We start from the raw sequence: 16,804 nt of genomic DNA, 5'->3' as shown, positions 1-16,804 counted from the left end.
GGATAATGGGAAATAGGATTCAAAGAGAAGTTTATTTAGGTGCAAAAAGTTTTTTTTTCTTTTTTAATAATAATCTGCATTTTGCATGAAAGTTTTGATGAGCCTGGCCCGGGCAGGGGGTTGAGTGTGTCTGTTTCTGGCACTTTCCATTTCCCTGCCATGAAGCAGTGACCCCTTCCCTTCCTTGCCTGGGTGATATTTCTGTGCCTTTCTCTCCTCACTGCTCTGTGGACTCCACCAAGGCAGGACTAGGCTGGGTTTCTTCCCCTCTGAATAAGCAAGAGAACCCCACACAAACGCACAGGATTCGAGAGAACAGGAGGAGGGCTTGGCTCACCAGCATAAGATTACCTAACCCATGGCTGAAGCCCGGGTCACCACTTGGGCTAAGGCATTCCCTAAATGCATTGCTGAGACAGCGCCTTGCCCAGAGCTGCATCCCAAGGCTGCTGGGTGGCAGAGTGAGTGAACATGGATAACTCTGCTCCACGCCACAAAACCGTCACCTGCTGGTGCAGATTTGCCGAGTGCCGGGAGCGCACAGAAAAGTGTCTGGCATTCGGCACGGTTTCTTCTTCTCCTTACAAGCGTGATGGCACGTGATCTCCGATGTGACCGCTGGTTTGGTAAGTGAGAACGTTCAGAGACTCTGTGGCCCCTGCCTGAGGTCACACAGCCAGCAGAGGGTCCCAGGTACGGGCAGCTCCAGACCGCAGGACTACCATATTTATTTTGCAATGCCTTCCCTGTCAATCACCAAAATGAGATTTCTAACTATTTTTTTGCTTTCATTTAAGTAAAGCCCATGTTCCTTTTCTGATTATAAACATACAAGCGCTCTCTATAAAACAATATTAGGGCCAGCGCTGTGGTGTAGCGGGTTAAAGCCCTGATCTGAAGCATCAGCATTCCATATGGGCGCTGGTTCTAGTCCCGGCTGCTCCACTTTTTTTTTTTTCCTTTTTTGACAGGCAGAGTGGATAGTGAGAGAGAGAGACAGAGAGAAAGGTCTTCCTTTTTGCCGTTGGTTCACCCTCCAATGGCCACTGCGGCCGGCGCATCGCGCTGATCCGAAGCCAGGAGCCAGGTGCTTCTCCTGGTCTCCCATGTGGGCGCAGGGCCCAAGCACTTGGGCCATCCTCCACTGCCCTCCCGGGCCACAGCAGAGAGCTGGCCTGGAAGAGGGGCAACCGGGATAGAATCCGGCGCCCCAACTGGGACTAGAACCCGGGGTGCCAGCGCCGCAAGGCGGAGGATTAGCCTGTTAAGCCACGGCGCCGGCCTGCTCCACTTCTGATCCAGCTCTCTGCTATGGCCTAGGAAAGCAGTAGAAGATGGCTCAAGTGCTTGGGCCCTGCACCCGCATGGGAGACTGGGAAGAAGCTCCTGGCTCCTGGCTTCGGATCGGTGCAGCTCCGGCCATGGTATCCATCTAGGGAGTGAACCAGCAGATGGAAGACCTCTCTCTCTGTCTCCTCTCCCTCTCACTGTAACTCTACTTCTCAAATAAATAAACAAAACCTTTAAAAAACAAAGCAAAACAAAACAAAAATGTATAGTGGTCTCCCAAGATTCACAGCCACCCTATCCAGGGGTGGCAGGATCCTTATCAGCCCTTCCAGGTTTTGTCTTCAGGTCATGAAATGTATTTTTCCACCAACAACCTTTCTTTCTAGATCCATCCATCCCCGCTGATGTTCAGGGAGAACCGAGGGAGGGTGTGGCGGTGAGGAGGCAGCCCTGACTCCCTGCCTCCACCCGGGTGTCAATACCAACGGCTGGGCTTTCCCCAGCCAGGCACGAGGTTGTTGTCTGAGCTTTGCTTGCTTTCTGGGGCCTGGGGACAATAAGGAAGTCATGGAGTGAAACTGCTGTTTTCCAGGGTAGCTGAGCTCAGCCTCTCGTCCTCACAGGAGCAGGAAGCAGCCCTGGGCTGGGCGGCGACAGGTGGAGGCGGCCGGGCTGGTCGCTGGCTCCCAGGATTGGTTGCCTGTGACCTCAGGTCCTGGGAGCTAGGATATATATGGCCAGAGCGTCTTTGAAAATCGCCAGCACCTTCTCCCGGCAAGAGCTGCTCCCGAGCCCGCCCAGGACGCCACTTGCAGCCGACAAGGAACATTGCCTGACACAGAGGCCCCTGGTCTGGAGGCCCCAGTCCCCGGCATCCAGGACCCGAGCGGCTTCCGGGATCCAAGGTTGGCTGAACAACGCCTGCTTCTCTGGGGATGGGCAGTGAGTGGGTTCGCTGGTGTTCTAGAAGGAAGGGGTCAGGCTCTGAATCCCATTCCAATTCTGCTGCCAGCTTGCTACACCCCTCCCCCCCCCCCCCCCGAGCCTCAGTTTGCTTTTTTTCTAGTAAGACGGAGCAGAGTTCATGGATATGATCTCAACCAGGGGTCGCTCAGAGAACCCCAGAGTAGCTTGTCCTGGAAAGCTCTGAACCAAATCCCAGCCTGGCCCGTCAGCTGCCCCCCCCCCTCCCCGTGAGCAAGACGCTTCACTTCCTTAGGCCTTAGTTTGTTCAGCTGCAGGATGGGGACAGCATTCTACACGGCTCCTGTGGGTTTCCCGTGGGCTGTTGTAGGGGTTGTGTCGCAGGCTTTGGGTGGCGGTGCATAGCAAAGGACTCATCCAGCTACGGGGAGGATTAGGTTCTGGGGAACCTAATTAGGTCCATGGAAGCAGGCTAAGGACAGCAGATCTCATGGAAGACTCCATTGCTTTCTCAGATGAGGGCTTGTGGGGAGGGGAGGGTGATGGGTCTAGAAGCAACCTGGTTTAGGAGCCACCAAGAGCCCTGGGCAACCAGGTGTTGGGCTGGAGCAGGGAGGAGGAACGATGAGGGGACCGCTGCCGACTTTGTCTCAGCCCAAGGCGGATTTTCCTTAAAATCCAGGCTGGCCACAGTGGCACGCTCTACCTGGAAGGGTGGCGAATTCCCCCTGCTGCAAACGATGCAACAGAGGCTGTACGGCTGCCTGCTGGAATGCGGTGTTCATGTAGGAGGTGCGGGAGCAGAAGGGGTCCGGCGTTGAGGGCAGAGGTGACCACTTGTCCCCCAGGCCAGCCCGGTATGCAAGGAAGTGAGGGCTGCTGATGGAGCCACACCAGGACAGGAGTCTGGTTCTGCTCCAAGGGGCACAGCCGTCCCCCTGGGCTCTGAGTGTGGCCGTGAGGAGTCGAACCTGAGCTCAGGGCGCAGCCCTTGGTCCTCCACCTGGCTTCCTACCCAGGGGTCGGGGAGCCTCACCCTGCATTCATGTGTGTATGTGTGCACGTGTGGTTCCACAGCCACAGGTCACAGTGGGTGTGTGTGGGTGTGGCTCTCTCTGGTGGCATGAGACAGCAGATGTGCTCACCTGTGTGCACGTGTCTGTATTTACAGGAAGCTAACTGGGTAGAAGCAAAAAGATAGGCTTTAGAGTCTTAGATAGGTGGATTCCAGTCCCAACCCTTTGCTGGCTTGGTGTGGGACCTTGGTGGAGTCTCGTATTGTTTAGGGCTTCTTGTCTCACAGCAAAGGTTCGGTGAGTCGATGGAGAGGAAAGGGCTCACGGAGTTGGGCTGCTCTGTGTCTGTGTATCACTTACACGTTCCACAGATGCTGAAGGCCTCCCAGGCGCAGGGCCGTAGTGAGGAGCCACGAGACCTGGAGCCGCTGTCACGGAACAAAACACGGACAGGGGCGCAGGTGGCAAGCAGCAAGGTGGTGGCGATCACCCATTGATTTGGGATTTGGGGGAGAAACACTGGGCTTCTTTCCTTTTTATTTTAAGATTTATTTTTTTTTGAAAGAATGATGGAGATGTGTGTGTGTGTGTGTGTGTAAGAGAGAGAGAGAGAGAGAGTTTTCCTTCTGTTGGTTCACTCCCCAGATGGCTACAATGGCTGAGGCTGGGCCAGGAGGAAGCCAGGAGCTTCTTCCAGATCTCCCTCATGGGTGCGAGGCCCCAAGCACTTAGGCCATCTTCCACTGCTTTCCCAGGCCATTAGCAGGGAGCTGGGTGGGAAGTGGAGCAGCCAGGACACAAACCGGCACCCGTATGGGATGCCGGCTTTGCAGGCAGTGGCTTTACCCGCTGCACCACAATGCCAGCCCCAACCCTGGGTTTCTGAGACCGTGCAGCAGCATGTTCCTGTGACACACGGCGGGGTGTGGGCTGTGGGTCCACACATGAGTGCCACACGCACAGTCCCTTGGCGCAGCTGGTGGGTGTGTAGCCAGCCGGTTGTTATATTTACTGAATGAGGGACAGGGCCGGGAGGGGCACGGTGAAGGATCTCTATGAGGTCAGAGAGGGGAACCCGGCCAGGTGCACACATTAAAAAGCAGTACAGGGATGAGGTCAGCGTGCAATTCAGAAGCAAACCAAACAGCTGCGTGACAAGGAAAACAGGCTGGCTTCCTGCTCGGGGTCAGCTTTCTCTCTGTTGACTGCTGATGGGACTTGCCCTGGCTTATCAGAAGTCCCTGGGGTATTTCTGAGCCGGTGTGGACTTTGCTCCGAAATCCACTCTCTGTCAAGGCCATCCACAATTTCCCAAGAGCAGCTGGGTGCCCAGGCAGTGAGGCTGTGCTGCTGTCTCGGTGTATCGGGCCTGGGTTGGGGGGGGGGGGGCGTTTCCAACAGGGTGGGAGTCCCCGTGAGGCACAGACAGGCAACAAGGAAGGGAAAAGATAGCCTTGCTTTGATGAATTCTGGAAATGGTCGCTCAGAAAGCTTAGGAAGATGTCGCTGTGGCTTGTGTGCACGGGGAGGTGTTGCTATGGAAACTGGTGCTTCTCCTGGCTTCCATGAGGGCGGCTAGGGGGTGGGGCATTCAGAGAGGTGAGCGGAGCTGGGCTGCGCTGGTCCCAGCAGGAAGGGGAATCGGACAGGGCACCTTCAGGGTGAGCAATGGAGCTGCAATGGCCTTCGCCTTCCTCTGGGCCGAGGACCTCGGTTCTTCAAGGGAGGCGGTGGGCAAATCAGTCTGTTTTCTTGAAAAAAACACAAAGAAGGAAGAACATTTTCTGGTGCAGCTCACTGATGCTCGGATTAGGAGGCACAGGTGTTCCTGGAAGGGGGCAGGGGACACTGTGGTCATCAGCCACGCTGTAAACCATCTCCATAGTGATGGCAGATTTTTAAAAAAAGAATTTATTTATTTATTTGAAAGGCAGAAATATACATAGAGAGGTCTTCCATCTGCCAGAAGCCAGGAGCATCTTCCAGGTCTCCCACAAGGGTAGCAGTGGCCCAAGTAGTTGGGCCACCTTCTGCTGCCTCCCCAGGTACATGAGCAGAGAGCTGGATGGGAAGTGGTACAGCCAGGATTCAAGCCAGCGTTCATAGGGGAAGCCGGCTTCACACCTCTGTGCTGGACATAACAAGGGGGTACATTTCAGAGTAGATGAATCACCTCGCACAAGCAGGGGATATGACGTAAACACATGTACAGCCCCTACCACTAAATCATCTCCATCAACACAGGAAAAACCACAGTGGGGAATCAGCGTAGATGACCCCCTGGCCTAGCTGCACGGGCGTGCCTGGGAGCACAGGTTAGGGATTCAAAACCATATCTTGTTTTTCTTTTATGGCCCATTAAGGAGCAAAGGTTTTTTGAGCAGCCTAGGGGACAAAAGACACGCACACCAGGGCGCCACCCACACCCAGGCCTGCAGGAGACGCCGCCCCACCGGAGCAGGTGGTTCTCTCCCCAGTGCTCCTGGAAGCCGCTTGGCTCCGCATGGGGAGCAGAAGGGCCTCTGCTGCCCTCTCAGGGGCCCAGCACAGATGCATGATGGGTCACACGGGTTCCTGAATGCTTCAGCCTTACACATGTATGTGTTCATGGAATAAGGAGTCTGAGTGCCGGGGACGTTGTTGTGGGCACCAAGGATGCAAGACCTGGCAGAACGGACCAAAGGCAGGGAGGCTTCAGTCCCCATCTCGCACCGCAGCAGGTGGGGGGCGGGCAGAGGGAGTGCTCAGAGGCAGTGGACAGGGAGGGCCTCCAGGAGCAGGTGACATTTGAACAGATCCTTGGCTTCTGAGAGAAGAACGTTCTAGAAAGAGGGACCGGCCAGAAGAAAGGCCAGGAGGTGGAGCGGGACTGAGTGACAGCAAGCAGGCATGGTGGGGTGGGTAAGGGAGGGGGAGGGGGAGGTGATGGCCCAGGGGGCCCAAGCCAGTGCAGGAGCTCTGAGAAGGGAGGGAGCCCCTGGGGCTGCTGGAGGGAGAGGCTCCTGAGAGGAGGGCAAGAGGAGAGTAGGGAGACCCCGCAGGAGCCAGCGTGATCGCCCAGGTGAGCACAGCTGGAGATGGGCATTGGAGGTGAGGCCGGAAGCCCTACTGCTGGCTCAGCTGTGGAAGGGAAAGAACAGAGTCAGGGCAGATGGCAGGTTTTCAGCCCAAGCAGTTAGCGGTGCAGAGCTGCCGTGGCCTGAGCCCAGCCGTAAAATGCCCCCAGCAGCCCGGGAGACGCACAGGACAGGGGTGGGGTACGTTTCCGATGAGGACGAGAGGCCTGCGGAGGTGCGGGAAGGGGTCAGTTCCTTGTGGCTGTGCGGGCACAAAATCGCACACACTCAGCGCCTCAGAGCAACAGGGAAGAGGCACCGTGCAGTTATGGGGACCCCAAGTCTGCATCAGTGTCTGGGGACTGAACCCAGGCGTGGCCGGGGCTGGAGTCCTGCTGGCGTCCCTGGAGGGGCTGCCAAGTCGCTGTGAGATGGGGACACTGCCTCCCGTGGTCCCATCTCCCCCACTGAGAGCGGGGATGGGGACACCCCCTTCCAGGAGGGGACAGGGCCCCACGCCCGTGTCCAGTGGGCCTCTCCTGAGGCGGCTCTTTGCTTTGGTTGCAGCCCATGGAGAACCAGAGGGGCCCGAGGAAGCCCCTGGCAGCCAGGAGAGCCCGGTCTCTGGACAGGCCGAAGGCCCCGCCGAGGGGCTCCACGTCAGGGAACCTCTCCCAGGCCGCCTCGCCCAGGAGGGCGCTCCGCCGGACGGCCAGCGATGGCGCCAAGGGTCCTGAGAGCCCGGCTCTGTCTGTGGGGTCAGCAGCCCTGCCTCCGGAAGACGTGGGAGAGCAGAGGCCCCTGCAAGACGCCAAGAGAGACAAGGCCCCGAGGTGGTGGGCCCAGCCGAGATGGCTGAAGACACTCCTGAGCTTCCTGTTGAGGGCGGCCCCCGAGGAGCCCAAAGAAAAGGCCGGCAGGAGGCCAAGAGGGAAGGAGGGCTTCCCCCAGGCCTCAGAGCCCCCAGAGGCTGCAGGGGAGCCAGCCTGCAGGAAGAAAGTCCAGGACACGAAGGGCAGCCGCAGGAAATCTGGCTCCAAGAGACCCAGTCATGAGGAAACCAACAGGACTCAAGACGTGGAGGCTGGAGGCCAAGAGGCAGGGCGGCCCAGGCTGAGCCCGGCTCACGGAGGTAAGCATACTGCGCCTGGCGGCCCCACCACCCTGCCCAGCACCGGGGGGACAGGGAAAGGGGGACTGCTGGGGACAGCACTGCTGTGACATTCTCAGTACCAGGGCTGACAGCACAGGGGCAAACAGCTGGCAGGGCCTCCCTTCTCCAGCTACATGGCCTGGGGCCAGCAACAGACCCAGGAGAAATGGGAAGGGGGAGAGAGGAGAAAGCCATCACCCAGCTGGCTGCAGACCCTGGTCCTAGAGTTGGCTCCATCAGGAGTGAACTTGCTGTGTGACCTCGAGCAAGAGGCTGACCCCACCAGTGAGACAGCCGGTCCCCAGGGTGCCTCCCTGGCCTGACTCCTGGGCCCTGGAGCTGAAATCCCACCGCAGCTGCAGGCAGATGGAGCTTTCCTCGCAGCTCTCGGACTCCCTGTGGTTCTGAGGCGAGCTCAGGAAGCTCCTGGACTGGGGAATGGGGCAGTGAGAAGGATGCCTGAGCCAGGGCTGCTGCTTTTCAAATCCCAGCTTTGGCCAAGCCCCCGGGGTGCTGGGGTCCTGCGCTGCCGTCAGGAGAATGTCCCTGCCCTGCGCACACCGCCACCTGCTGTCCTCTGGGTTCCAGGTGGGGAAGATGACCAACTCCATCAGTCCTTGCTCACCGAAGGGGAAGGTGTTGGAGTCGCAGACGTCTGTCCCCAAGCCACAGATCCCCGGCAAGAAGAGGCGCTCACAAAGCCTGACCGTGAGTCCTTGTCCCTGCAGCCAGGGCAGTGAGTCCTTGTCCCTGCGGCCGGGGCAGTGAGTCCTTGTTCCTGCGGCCAGGGCAATGCTCGGATGAGCCGATCGCTCGGAATGGTCGCTGAGCCCGGGCCGCTGGTCCCTCTTGCCTCTCCCCGTGCTGTGGCCACGCTGACTTATTTTTTAGACTCCCAGGAGGGAGTCTCTCAGTTTGGAAAGACTGCTGGCAGATGCTTCTGCCTTAGGTGGTAACGGGACTTTTTTTTTTTAAAGATTGATTTTATTTACTTGAAAGAGTTACAGTGAGAGTTAGAGACAGAGAGAGAGGCCTTCTATCTGATGGTCCACTCCCCAGATGGCCGCTGGAGCTGTGCCGATCTGAAGCCAGGAGCCAGGAGCTTCTTCTGGGTCTCCCACATGGGTGCAGGGGCCCAAGGACTTGGGCCATCTTCTACTGCTATCCCAGGCCATAGCAGAGAGCTGGATTGGAAGAGGAGCAGCCGGGACTAGAACTGGCACCCATATGGGATGCCAGTGCTTCAGACCAGGGCTTTAACCCACTGCGCCACAGTGCAGGCCCAATGAGACTTTTCAGTTTAGTCTTCTAAGCTGGTCTGAGCCAGGAACTTCTTCCTGGACTCCCACGTGGGTACAGGGGCCCAAGCACTTGGGCCATCCTCTGCTGCTTTCCCAGGCCATTAGCAGGGAGCTAGATCAGAAGTGGAGCAGCCAAGACATGAACTTGGATCCATATGGGATGCCAGCACCACAGATGGAGGCTTTACTCGCTATGCCATAACAGTAGCCCCTAAAATGAACTTTTAATTCCGTTTTTTTCCATGAGCTTTATGAAATCCCTTGTGTGGGTATAGTTTTAATCATAGAACTGGGGCCAGCGCTGTGGCGCAGTGGGTAAACGCCCTGGCCTGCTGTGCCTGCATACCATATGGGCGCCGGTTCGAGACCTGGCAGCTCCACTTCCAATCCAGCTCTCTGTTATGGCCTGGGAAGGCACCGGAGGATGGCCCAAGTCCTTGGGCCCCTGCACCTGCATGGGAGACCTGGAAGAAGGTCCTGGCTCCTGGCTTCAGATCAGCACAGCTCTGGCCGTTGCAGCCAACTGGGGAGTGAACCAGCGGATGGAAGACCTTTCTCTCTCTGCCTCTCCTCTTTCTCTCTCTCTCTCTCTGCCTCTCCTCTCTCTGTGTAATTCTGACTTTCAAATAAAATAAATCTTTTAAAAAAATCATAGAACCATCTTGTAATAAGCCAGACAGGATGCACAAGTGAGAGGGAGCTGAAGGAGGGCAGCGAGGGTGTAGAGAACCCTGCGGACAGCCTGGGGGTCTTTGGGAACCGTGTTTGCCTCTCTCAATGTAAGCACAAACGCTGGCAGTACCACAGGACAGTGGGCAGCGGCCCCGGAGCGGGTCAGCCAGGGCATGAAAGGACCCTGTTCCGTGGGTCGTGGCCTCTGCTCGAAGGCTTGGGAACGTGCTGGAGGCGGCATAGCTGCGCTCTCTGTGCCCCGTCTGCTGATGTCCCTGTGTCCTCCGCCTGAGCTAGGCCGGGCACCCACCATGCCCCCACCGGAAATGTGCGGGTTGGGCAGTGAGCACTGGCCTTGCTACGCGTTGCCAGGCCCGGCCCCTGGCAGCCTGCTGATGATGCCAGGACAGGGATGATGAACCTCCTTTCAGAAGGGAAAGAGATAAAGGCCCAGAGAGGCTGAGAGACTTACCTAAGGTCACACAGGTTGCCAAAAGGCGTCTGCGGAGTGAGACAAAGTAGCAGGCTCAAGCTGAGTGCCGGCATGGTTGGCCTGCTAGTGCCTACATCAAACGTCCCGCTTTCGCTGAGGGTCTCCCAATCTGCTCTTGAAAGGAGCGGCCCTCAGGAGCCGTGCTGGCCGCGCTTCCTGTGGCCTTGGGAGCCGCCGCAGGTGCAGGCCGAGGCCATCCTTTGGAAGGGTGACCGGGCGTGCGCTCTCTTACAGAGGACGTGGTGATCCAGATGATCGTGCAGCTGCTCAGAAGAGTGGGAGACCAGCTGGAAGAAGAGGTGAGGGTGGGGCGCGGGGGGACCCCTGCGGCTCCCTCCCTCCTCCTCGCCCCACTTCGGGCCCCTCCCATCCTGTCCTTCGAGACCAGCTCTCCCCGCCCCAGCCTGGGGCCGCCCTGCAGCCGTGGCTGCTCCTCGGGTTTTTCCCAGGTGAGGGGCCTGACTCAGTTTCTCTCCTCTCCCCCAGGCCCGCGCTCTCAGGAAGCGATCCCACGAGCGGAAGTCCAGCCTCAAGAGCGCCTTCTCTCCCAGGAAGCCCAGCTCCGAGGCGCCCAGGGCGGCAGGGCCTGCAGACGGCTCCAGCTCAGACGCCCGGCCGCCCAAGAGGCCCGGCTTTCTGCCCCTGTGTGTTGGTGGCCACCGGCCCTCCATCCCCGGCAGCCCAGGTGAGCAGGCTCGCGGTGGCCATAGCGACATCCCCAGGGCTGGAACTGGCCCCCAGAAGGGCGGCCATTCCCATTCTGACTTTTGCAGGGGGCCCTGGGCCACGTGGGGAGGGGAGGGGGAGGAGAGGATGACGGCCAGCAGGGCTCCCCCAAGCACAGCCCCTCTGTGATCCTGACAGCCTGGATAAGTCCCTCCCCTCTCCCCACCACAGACTCACCTTTGACCCCTGGTGGGGGGGGCAGTGTGTGCAGGAAGGAGCTAGGACCTGGATCGCAGCTGCACGTCCCACTTCCTCCCCATCTCTGTGCCTCAGTTTCCCTGTCTGTGAAAGAAGACATTTCCCACTGCGTATCTGTATCTCAACCAGTTCTCACAGAAAGTCCAGTTATCACCCCATCTTACATGCTGATATGTCCAAGGTCACATGGCTCATCAGATGTCCGGCCACAGGGAGACAGGATCCACCTGCTTCTTCCAGGGTGTCAGGAGGGACAATAACAGGCCTTCCTGGCCAGGCAAAAGAGGGGACCAGAGTCTGTCCCCAGTGGCAGGGTTCAGGCCGCCGGGGGACAGATGTCCCGCAGAGGACTCTGGCCACAATCCTACTTGAAGCCACAGAATCAGGCACCTGCTCTTCACCTTGTGGACAAAGCCAAAATAGTGAAGACTGGGGGCGCCTGGGGAGGGAGGAGAGGGCAGCAAAGCCCCCAGAGCCGGTTCTACAGGAGCGCAAATGCACTGGGAGCTTGTGGGCCAGTAGGTCGGGGACGTCGCCCCGCCCCGGCTCCCGGGCAGCTCAGCCAGGCCCCCGCTGCAGTCTGTGCTGGCTCCCAGTCTGACCCCGACACCTGCTGCCTCATTTTGCTTCTCAGGCCTGGAAGAACCCGAGGCACAGCCTGCAGGTGGCGGAAGTCCGAGCCCGTCTGCGCTTCCCACCCCGGCAGGACGTCAGGGACCCGAAGTGGCCCTGCAGCTGGACAGAGCCTCAGAATCCAGTCAGTACCACCCTCCTCTGCTCATAGCCCCCCCCCCCCAAACTGCAGGCCTGGCTCCTGCACTGTCCCCACCTTCCCCTGAGAGCCTCAGGCGGGAGGTAACACGGGCCCGGAACATTCCCTCCCTGCCTGTCTGTCTGCCTGAGCCTCAAACGCCTGCAACATTGGTGATGGCGCCGGCCTTGCTGAGCCAGTCACGAGGCCGTTGGTGAAGGTGCTGGCCGCGCAGAGCTCGCTGGGTGTGGCCATCTTGGGGGTCTGGGTTTGCATCTGGCCACTGGGAACTGCGCGAACTTGGAGCAAATCGCTTCTTCTCTGGCTTTGGTTTCCTCTAATATGAATGGGAGGCTAAGGCTGCCCGTCGCGCAGCCGGAGTGGCGCCCCTAGCGGCCGCCCCTGGTCAACTCCCAAGGAGCCGGCTGCAGGACCTCAGCGCCCAGGAGGGGCAGGGGTCACGGCCTGGGAGACCCACCCGGGAGGTGCTAGGTCCTTCCACACGAAGACTGCTGGCTGCAAAGCTTTCCCAAGCGCTGCAACTAAGCGAGTTCTTTGGTCTTTTGTAGAGGAATTCATCCGGAAGATCACTGCCCTCCTTCGAGACGTGGAGGGTCAGGGGTCAGAGGTGAGGAGCCCCCTCCCTGCCTGGCAGAATAGCCCCCCTGCCCCCTTCTGCTCTGTGCCTCGCCCGAGCCAGGCTCCATCCCAGCTCCCTGAAGGCTGCACTGGTTTCCCCGGGCACCGAGCACCTGCCACTCTCCTCTCTGGGTCGCACCCTCCAGCCCAAAGTGTTCTCTTCCCCCAGCTCACCTGCAGCCTCCAGGTGGGGGGCCCCCCTGACTCAGCCTCTCGCATCTCCCCACAGCGGCTTCAAGTCCAAGAGGCCCCGCCCTGCAGGAGCACATCTCATGAGAAAAAGTCCACATGCAAGAAGGCCTTTGCTCAGAAGAGGCATGGCTCCAAGGAGCCCAAGAGAGCCGGGGCCGCAGCTGCCGGCAGCCCGGACCCCCGGCCACCTAAGAGGCCCAGCTTTCTGCCCCTGTGTGTTGGAGGCCACCGGCCCTCAGTGTCTGGCAGCTTTGGTGAGCAGGTGGGGGGAGGGTGAGAAGGGGCATTGCCATGGTAACGGAGGCTTCCTCCGGGGCAGGGGTGGCCCCAGGGTAGCTGAGTCTTGACTTCTGCCTTGTGCTGTGGGCAGCGTGGGGAGAACAAGGCAGAGGAGAGAGAGAGAGGGAGAAGGTTCTGCTGTAGGCAGGACCCAGGGCTCCCCACACACATCCTCCTCTCTCCTTCCACACACCTGGTGTGAGATCGCACACCAGTCAGAACTCCCTGAGGGGAAGGCGCTGTGGCACAGTGGGTTAAGCTACTGCCTACGAGACCAGCATCCCACTCGGATACTGGTTTGAGTCCCGGCTGCTCCACTTCCAATTCGCCTCCCTGCTAATGGTCTGGGAAAGCAGCAGAGACCAGCCCAAGTGCTTGGATCCTTGCATCCACGTGGGACACCTGGGTGATTACTCCTGGCTTCAGCCTGTCCCAGCCCTGGCTGCTGCAGCCATTTGGGGAGTGAACCAGCAGATGGAAGAGCTCTCTGTCTTCCCCTCTCTGTAATTCTTTTGAATGAATGAATGAAAAAAATAATTTTTTTTAAAAGAGAACCCCCTGGGAAGCTAGCAGGGAAACTAAAGCAGCAGACAGGGCCTGGGCCTCTGATGCTTTTGTTTGCTTGCTTTTTCTACTGCATCAAAGCGTGAGAACCACTGGCGTCCACAGTCCCCCTGACACTTGTGACGTGCTGGCTCTGGGCCCCTTTGACACATGTTGTCACATTTGACTGGCTCACAACCCTGTGAGGTCCATCTCACGACTCCCATTAGACAGATGGAGGAAGTGAGGCTTGGACAGGCTCAGCAAGCATTGAGGAGGGATGGGGAAACGGGCTACCTGGTGGGACCCGTTGGTCCCCTGCTTGCTTTCCTCACTGCCCCACTCTTGGGCTGCAGGAGGCAGAGGGGGCGCTGGGCGAAATCCAGACTTCTGGAGAGGAGAAAAGAGCGCCGTGGCCCCCCTGTGTGGGGCCTGTAAGCCTGGAGCCCTCTCCTGCCCGTGCCCCCATCAGCAGCTGCTCCAGCCCAGACGCAGCTCTGCACGTGTGCACTGGAGACCAGCACAAAACACTCACCCAACCTTTGTTTGCCATCAGATCCCGAAGATCCCGAGTTCCAGGCACGCTCGCCTGCAGCAAGGGCTCCAGCTAGCTCCTCAGAAGCAGCTCCCCAGGCCGGAAGCCACAAGGCCGAAGGGGGACATCCACTGGACAAAACGCATGGATCCAGTGAGTCCTGCCCTGCTCTACTTAGGACAGCTTCTGGGTGCCTTCCCAGGGTGGATGAGGAACATTTCGAGGGGGCGGCTGGGAGGGCCACTGGCCAGTACCCCAGAAGACTCTAGAATAGGGGCGGGGCCCTGGGCCTGGCCTCTGGACAGGGGCTGTGGGAGCAGAGTTGCGAGTGGAGGCTCCTTCGTGGGCAGCTCGCACCTGTGCCTTCTGTGGGCTGTCGCTGGATGGGGCGGTAGTGCTTGCTCGAGGGTTGCAGATCGTCAGTTTGCTGGCCACCCCACTGGCGTGTTTCGAGTGACATCCTGGCTGACCCTGGTCTCCTAGGCAGTGGTGTGCTGGCAGGCAGGCTGGGGGTGTGTAGAGGGAGGAAGGCCCCACACACAGGGTGTGCAGAATGCTGGAGCATATATATTTCTACCTTGGCCAAGTCCAACCCAGGGGGCAGGGCGGGCACGTTCTGCTATGTCAGTAGCCATGGCAGGTCTGCTGTTCTTCATCTCAGTCCTGGCACATGGGTCCCCATCTGTCACAGGCAGCTGAGTGTGGCTTCAGGCCGTCCTGTGCGGTTGTAGCAGGTATCGCGGGAATGGACCGGGGCATCACTCAGTCCCTTAACTCCGTCTTCTCTGCCGTAGAGGAGCTCCTGGTCCGGGAGCTGGTGGCCCTTCTCCAAGCGTGGGACGGCCAGCTGGGGAAGCAGGTGAGTGGTGCCCCCTCCTGCCCAGCTCCGCCCAGGGCCTCATCTGTCCAGACCCGGCATCTGAGCTCAGACATCTGCCTCTCTGGGGGCCGCTGTAGCTCCTTGAACTTCAGCTTCCTCTTTGGAAAAAGGGGAACTCACAGCCTGTGCTTAGCGCACGCACAGAGAATGCCGGACATGTGGCAGATAAGGCAAATGTTAGCTTCCAATGATGTAACGCGCAGGTGGCGCCCGCAGCCAGCCAGGCCCGCCCCCGCCCCCACCCCCGCCCAAATCCCCCATTGCAGCTCAGCCCACCTCCCTGGAAGCCTAGGCCTGGCCCCGCCCCTCCCGCCCAGCCTTTCCTCTTCCCTCCTCTCTGCCAGCCACACACCTCAGCTCTCTGATAGCTGGAGGTGTTCCCCTGCCTGCCACAGAGGGCTGCCTGCCCCTTGGTGGGACACACCCAGAGCCACAAGCAGGGGGCGTGCTGCCCACTCACCAGTGCAGCCCAACTCCCACCCGCCAGCCCCTGCATCCTTTTGCCTGGGGCCCTAGAGCTGTTGGGTCACCGCTCTCCCCTGCATAAAGACCCCCGCTCCCTAGTCCTTGGGCAGTGTCACTCCAAGGTAGGGGCTCTGTGCTGGCTCCCCGTGTGGAAGCTCCATTTGTGCCCTTCCCAGGGTCACTTAACAAAAGCAGACTAAGCATGCCAGGACCTTGCCTGTGGGGCTGCCCCGGGGACAAGCCCACCTGGCACGTTCGGGGAACTAAAACCCACCCAGCGCTGTTCTATGCTGAGCCCTCCACAGAGAGCAGCTCAGGCCTCTGGGGGAGGGGGAGATGGCGCCTCCCACCGCACAGGTGTCGCAGCAGCCCTAACAAGCAGAGCCCATCTTGGGGACCAGCGGGTGCCCAGGGGGCGGGGCCCCTGCCAGCAACCCTGATGGGCCGTCTTTATTTCTGCTTCCAGATCAGGCGGCACCCCAGCCTCAAGATGGTTTTTTATGAGTTTCCAGATTCTTCTCTCAGGACGCTGGTGGCCACCCTGCGCAGCCAGGAGGCCCCCTCCCCCGGCTCGGCTCGGAGCCTCGTCGGGAGACCCTACCCGTTTGCCTTGAGCTTGGCTAACAAATTTGCTGGCAACCACAGCCACGCCAGCTGCAGGCTCATGGGCTCCAGGGGCCACTGCTGCCAGCACAGTTATGCCCACTTCCCGCACACCGAGGGCCAGCTGGTAAGAGAGGGCAGGAGAGCTGGTGGCACAGGGGAGGGTATGACACGACTGGTAGGCAGCTTCCAGTGGGATCCACTGGCCTTGCCCCTCCCCGGCTGAAGTCGGTACGTTCAGAGTCCAGCTCAAACGCTACCTCCTTGCAGACCTTGAGACACAACCCTAAGCCACCAGGGCCCTTTTCCGGTCTGAACCCTCGCTGGTTTCACACGCACTTTACGACAATTAGCACTTCTTTATTTGACTCTGGTCTCCAAAATCTATGTACAGTTTCCCATTTGGGGATGTCATAGAACATCGGATGGGCTACTACAGGGGAACTTCAAAAAGTCCGTGGAAATGGAATGAAAAGGTCGATTCTGGTAGATTCTGTGGTCCACGTGCACTCACGTTTTTTTGGTTATGGTTTCACGGCTCCTGCTGCGTGGCTTCCCAGCTCCAGCTGTCGTGAAATTGAAATCACACACACACACAGCGAGGTTCTCTCAAAATAATGTGTGGCTGAGGTAGATGAGAAGGCTCTGTGATCCTGGAGGCTTCCAGGAGGTGGCGGGCATGGAGTTTGACCTTTGGGGGAGGGGCTGCAGCTGCAGAGAAAGGAGGGGCAGGAGGTGGCCTGTGAGCCCAGGCAGAGGGGGAGCGGGTGTGGGGTGTGGCTGGGGCTGAAACCTAGGTTCTCTTTCTTCTCCCAGAACATCACGAGTCCTGAGAGCCAAAGTCCAGATTGAGAGCCCTGCCTCGGGGCCGGCCCTGTGGCACAGCAGGTTAACAGCCTGGCCTGAAGTGTCGGCATCCCATATGGGCGCCAGTTCGAGACCCGGCTGCTTCACTTCCAATCCAGCTCTCTGCTGTGGCCTAGGAAAGCAGTAGAAGATGGCCCAAGGCCTTGGGCCCCTGCATCCGTGTGGGATGACCCGGAGGAAGCTCCTGGCTCCTGGCTTCAGATCAGTGCAGCTCCAGCCGT

The 16,804-nt window shown here is 59.3% G+C and overlaps 1 protein-coding gene across 1 annotated transcript; it reads left to right on the top strand.

The window, feature by feature from the left end:
* Positions 1–6,856: 6,856 nt before the first annotated feature.
* BNIP5 (BCL2 interacting protein 5) lies at positions 6,857–16,568 on the top strand. The gene is made up of 11 exons (XM_062187183.1): positions 6,857–7,418; positions 8,028–8,147; positions 10,140–10,215; positions 10,289–10,307; positions 10,392–10,590; positions 11,536–11,586; positions 12,150–12,208; positions 12,449–12,665; positions 14,500–14,627; positions 15,580–15,843; positions 16,533–16,568. Exons 1-11 carry the CDS (start codon positions 6,857–6,859, stop codon positions 16,566–16,568), a joined length of 1,731 nt encoding a protein of 576 aa, XP_062043167.1.
* Positions 16,569–16,804: the final 236 nt, after the last annotated feature.

This window comes from Lepus europaeus, chromosome 3, assembly GCF_033115175.1.
Source record: "Lepus europaeus isolate LE1 chromosome 3, mLepTim1.pri, whole genome shotgun sequence".
Taxonomy (NCBI): Eukaryota; Metazoa; Chordata; class Mammalia; order Lagomorpha; family Leporidae; genus Lepus; species Lepus europaeus.
Note: the sequence above shows the minus strand (reverse complement) of the source record. Positions and strands in the feature narration are given on the sequence as shown.

Bases quoted from the DNA above. Each gene is read 5' to 3' on its own strand.
- BNIP5 (XM_062187183.1), top strand. From the start codon at position 6,857: ATGGAGAACCAGAGGGGCCCGAGGAAGCCCCTGGCAGCCAGGAGAGCC. The intron at 7,419-8,027 runs GTAAGCATACTG...TCTGGGTTCCAG, and splicing joins GCTGAGCCCGGCTCACGGAG to GTGGGGAAGATGACCAACTC. The intron at 12,209-12,448 runs GTGAGGAGCCCC...ATCTCCCCACAG, and splicing joins TGGAGGGTCAGGGGTCAGAG to CGGCTTCAAGTCCAAGAGGC.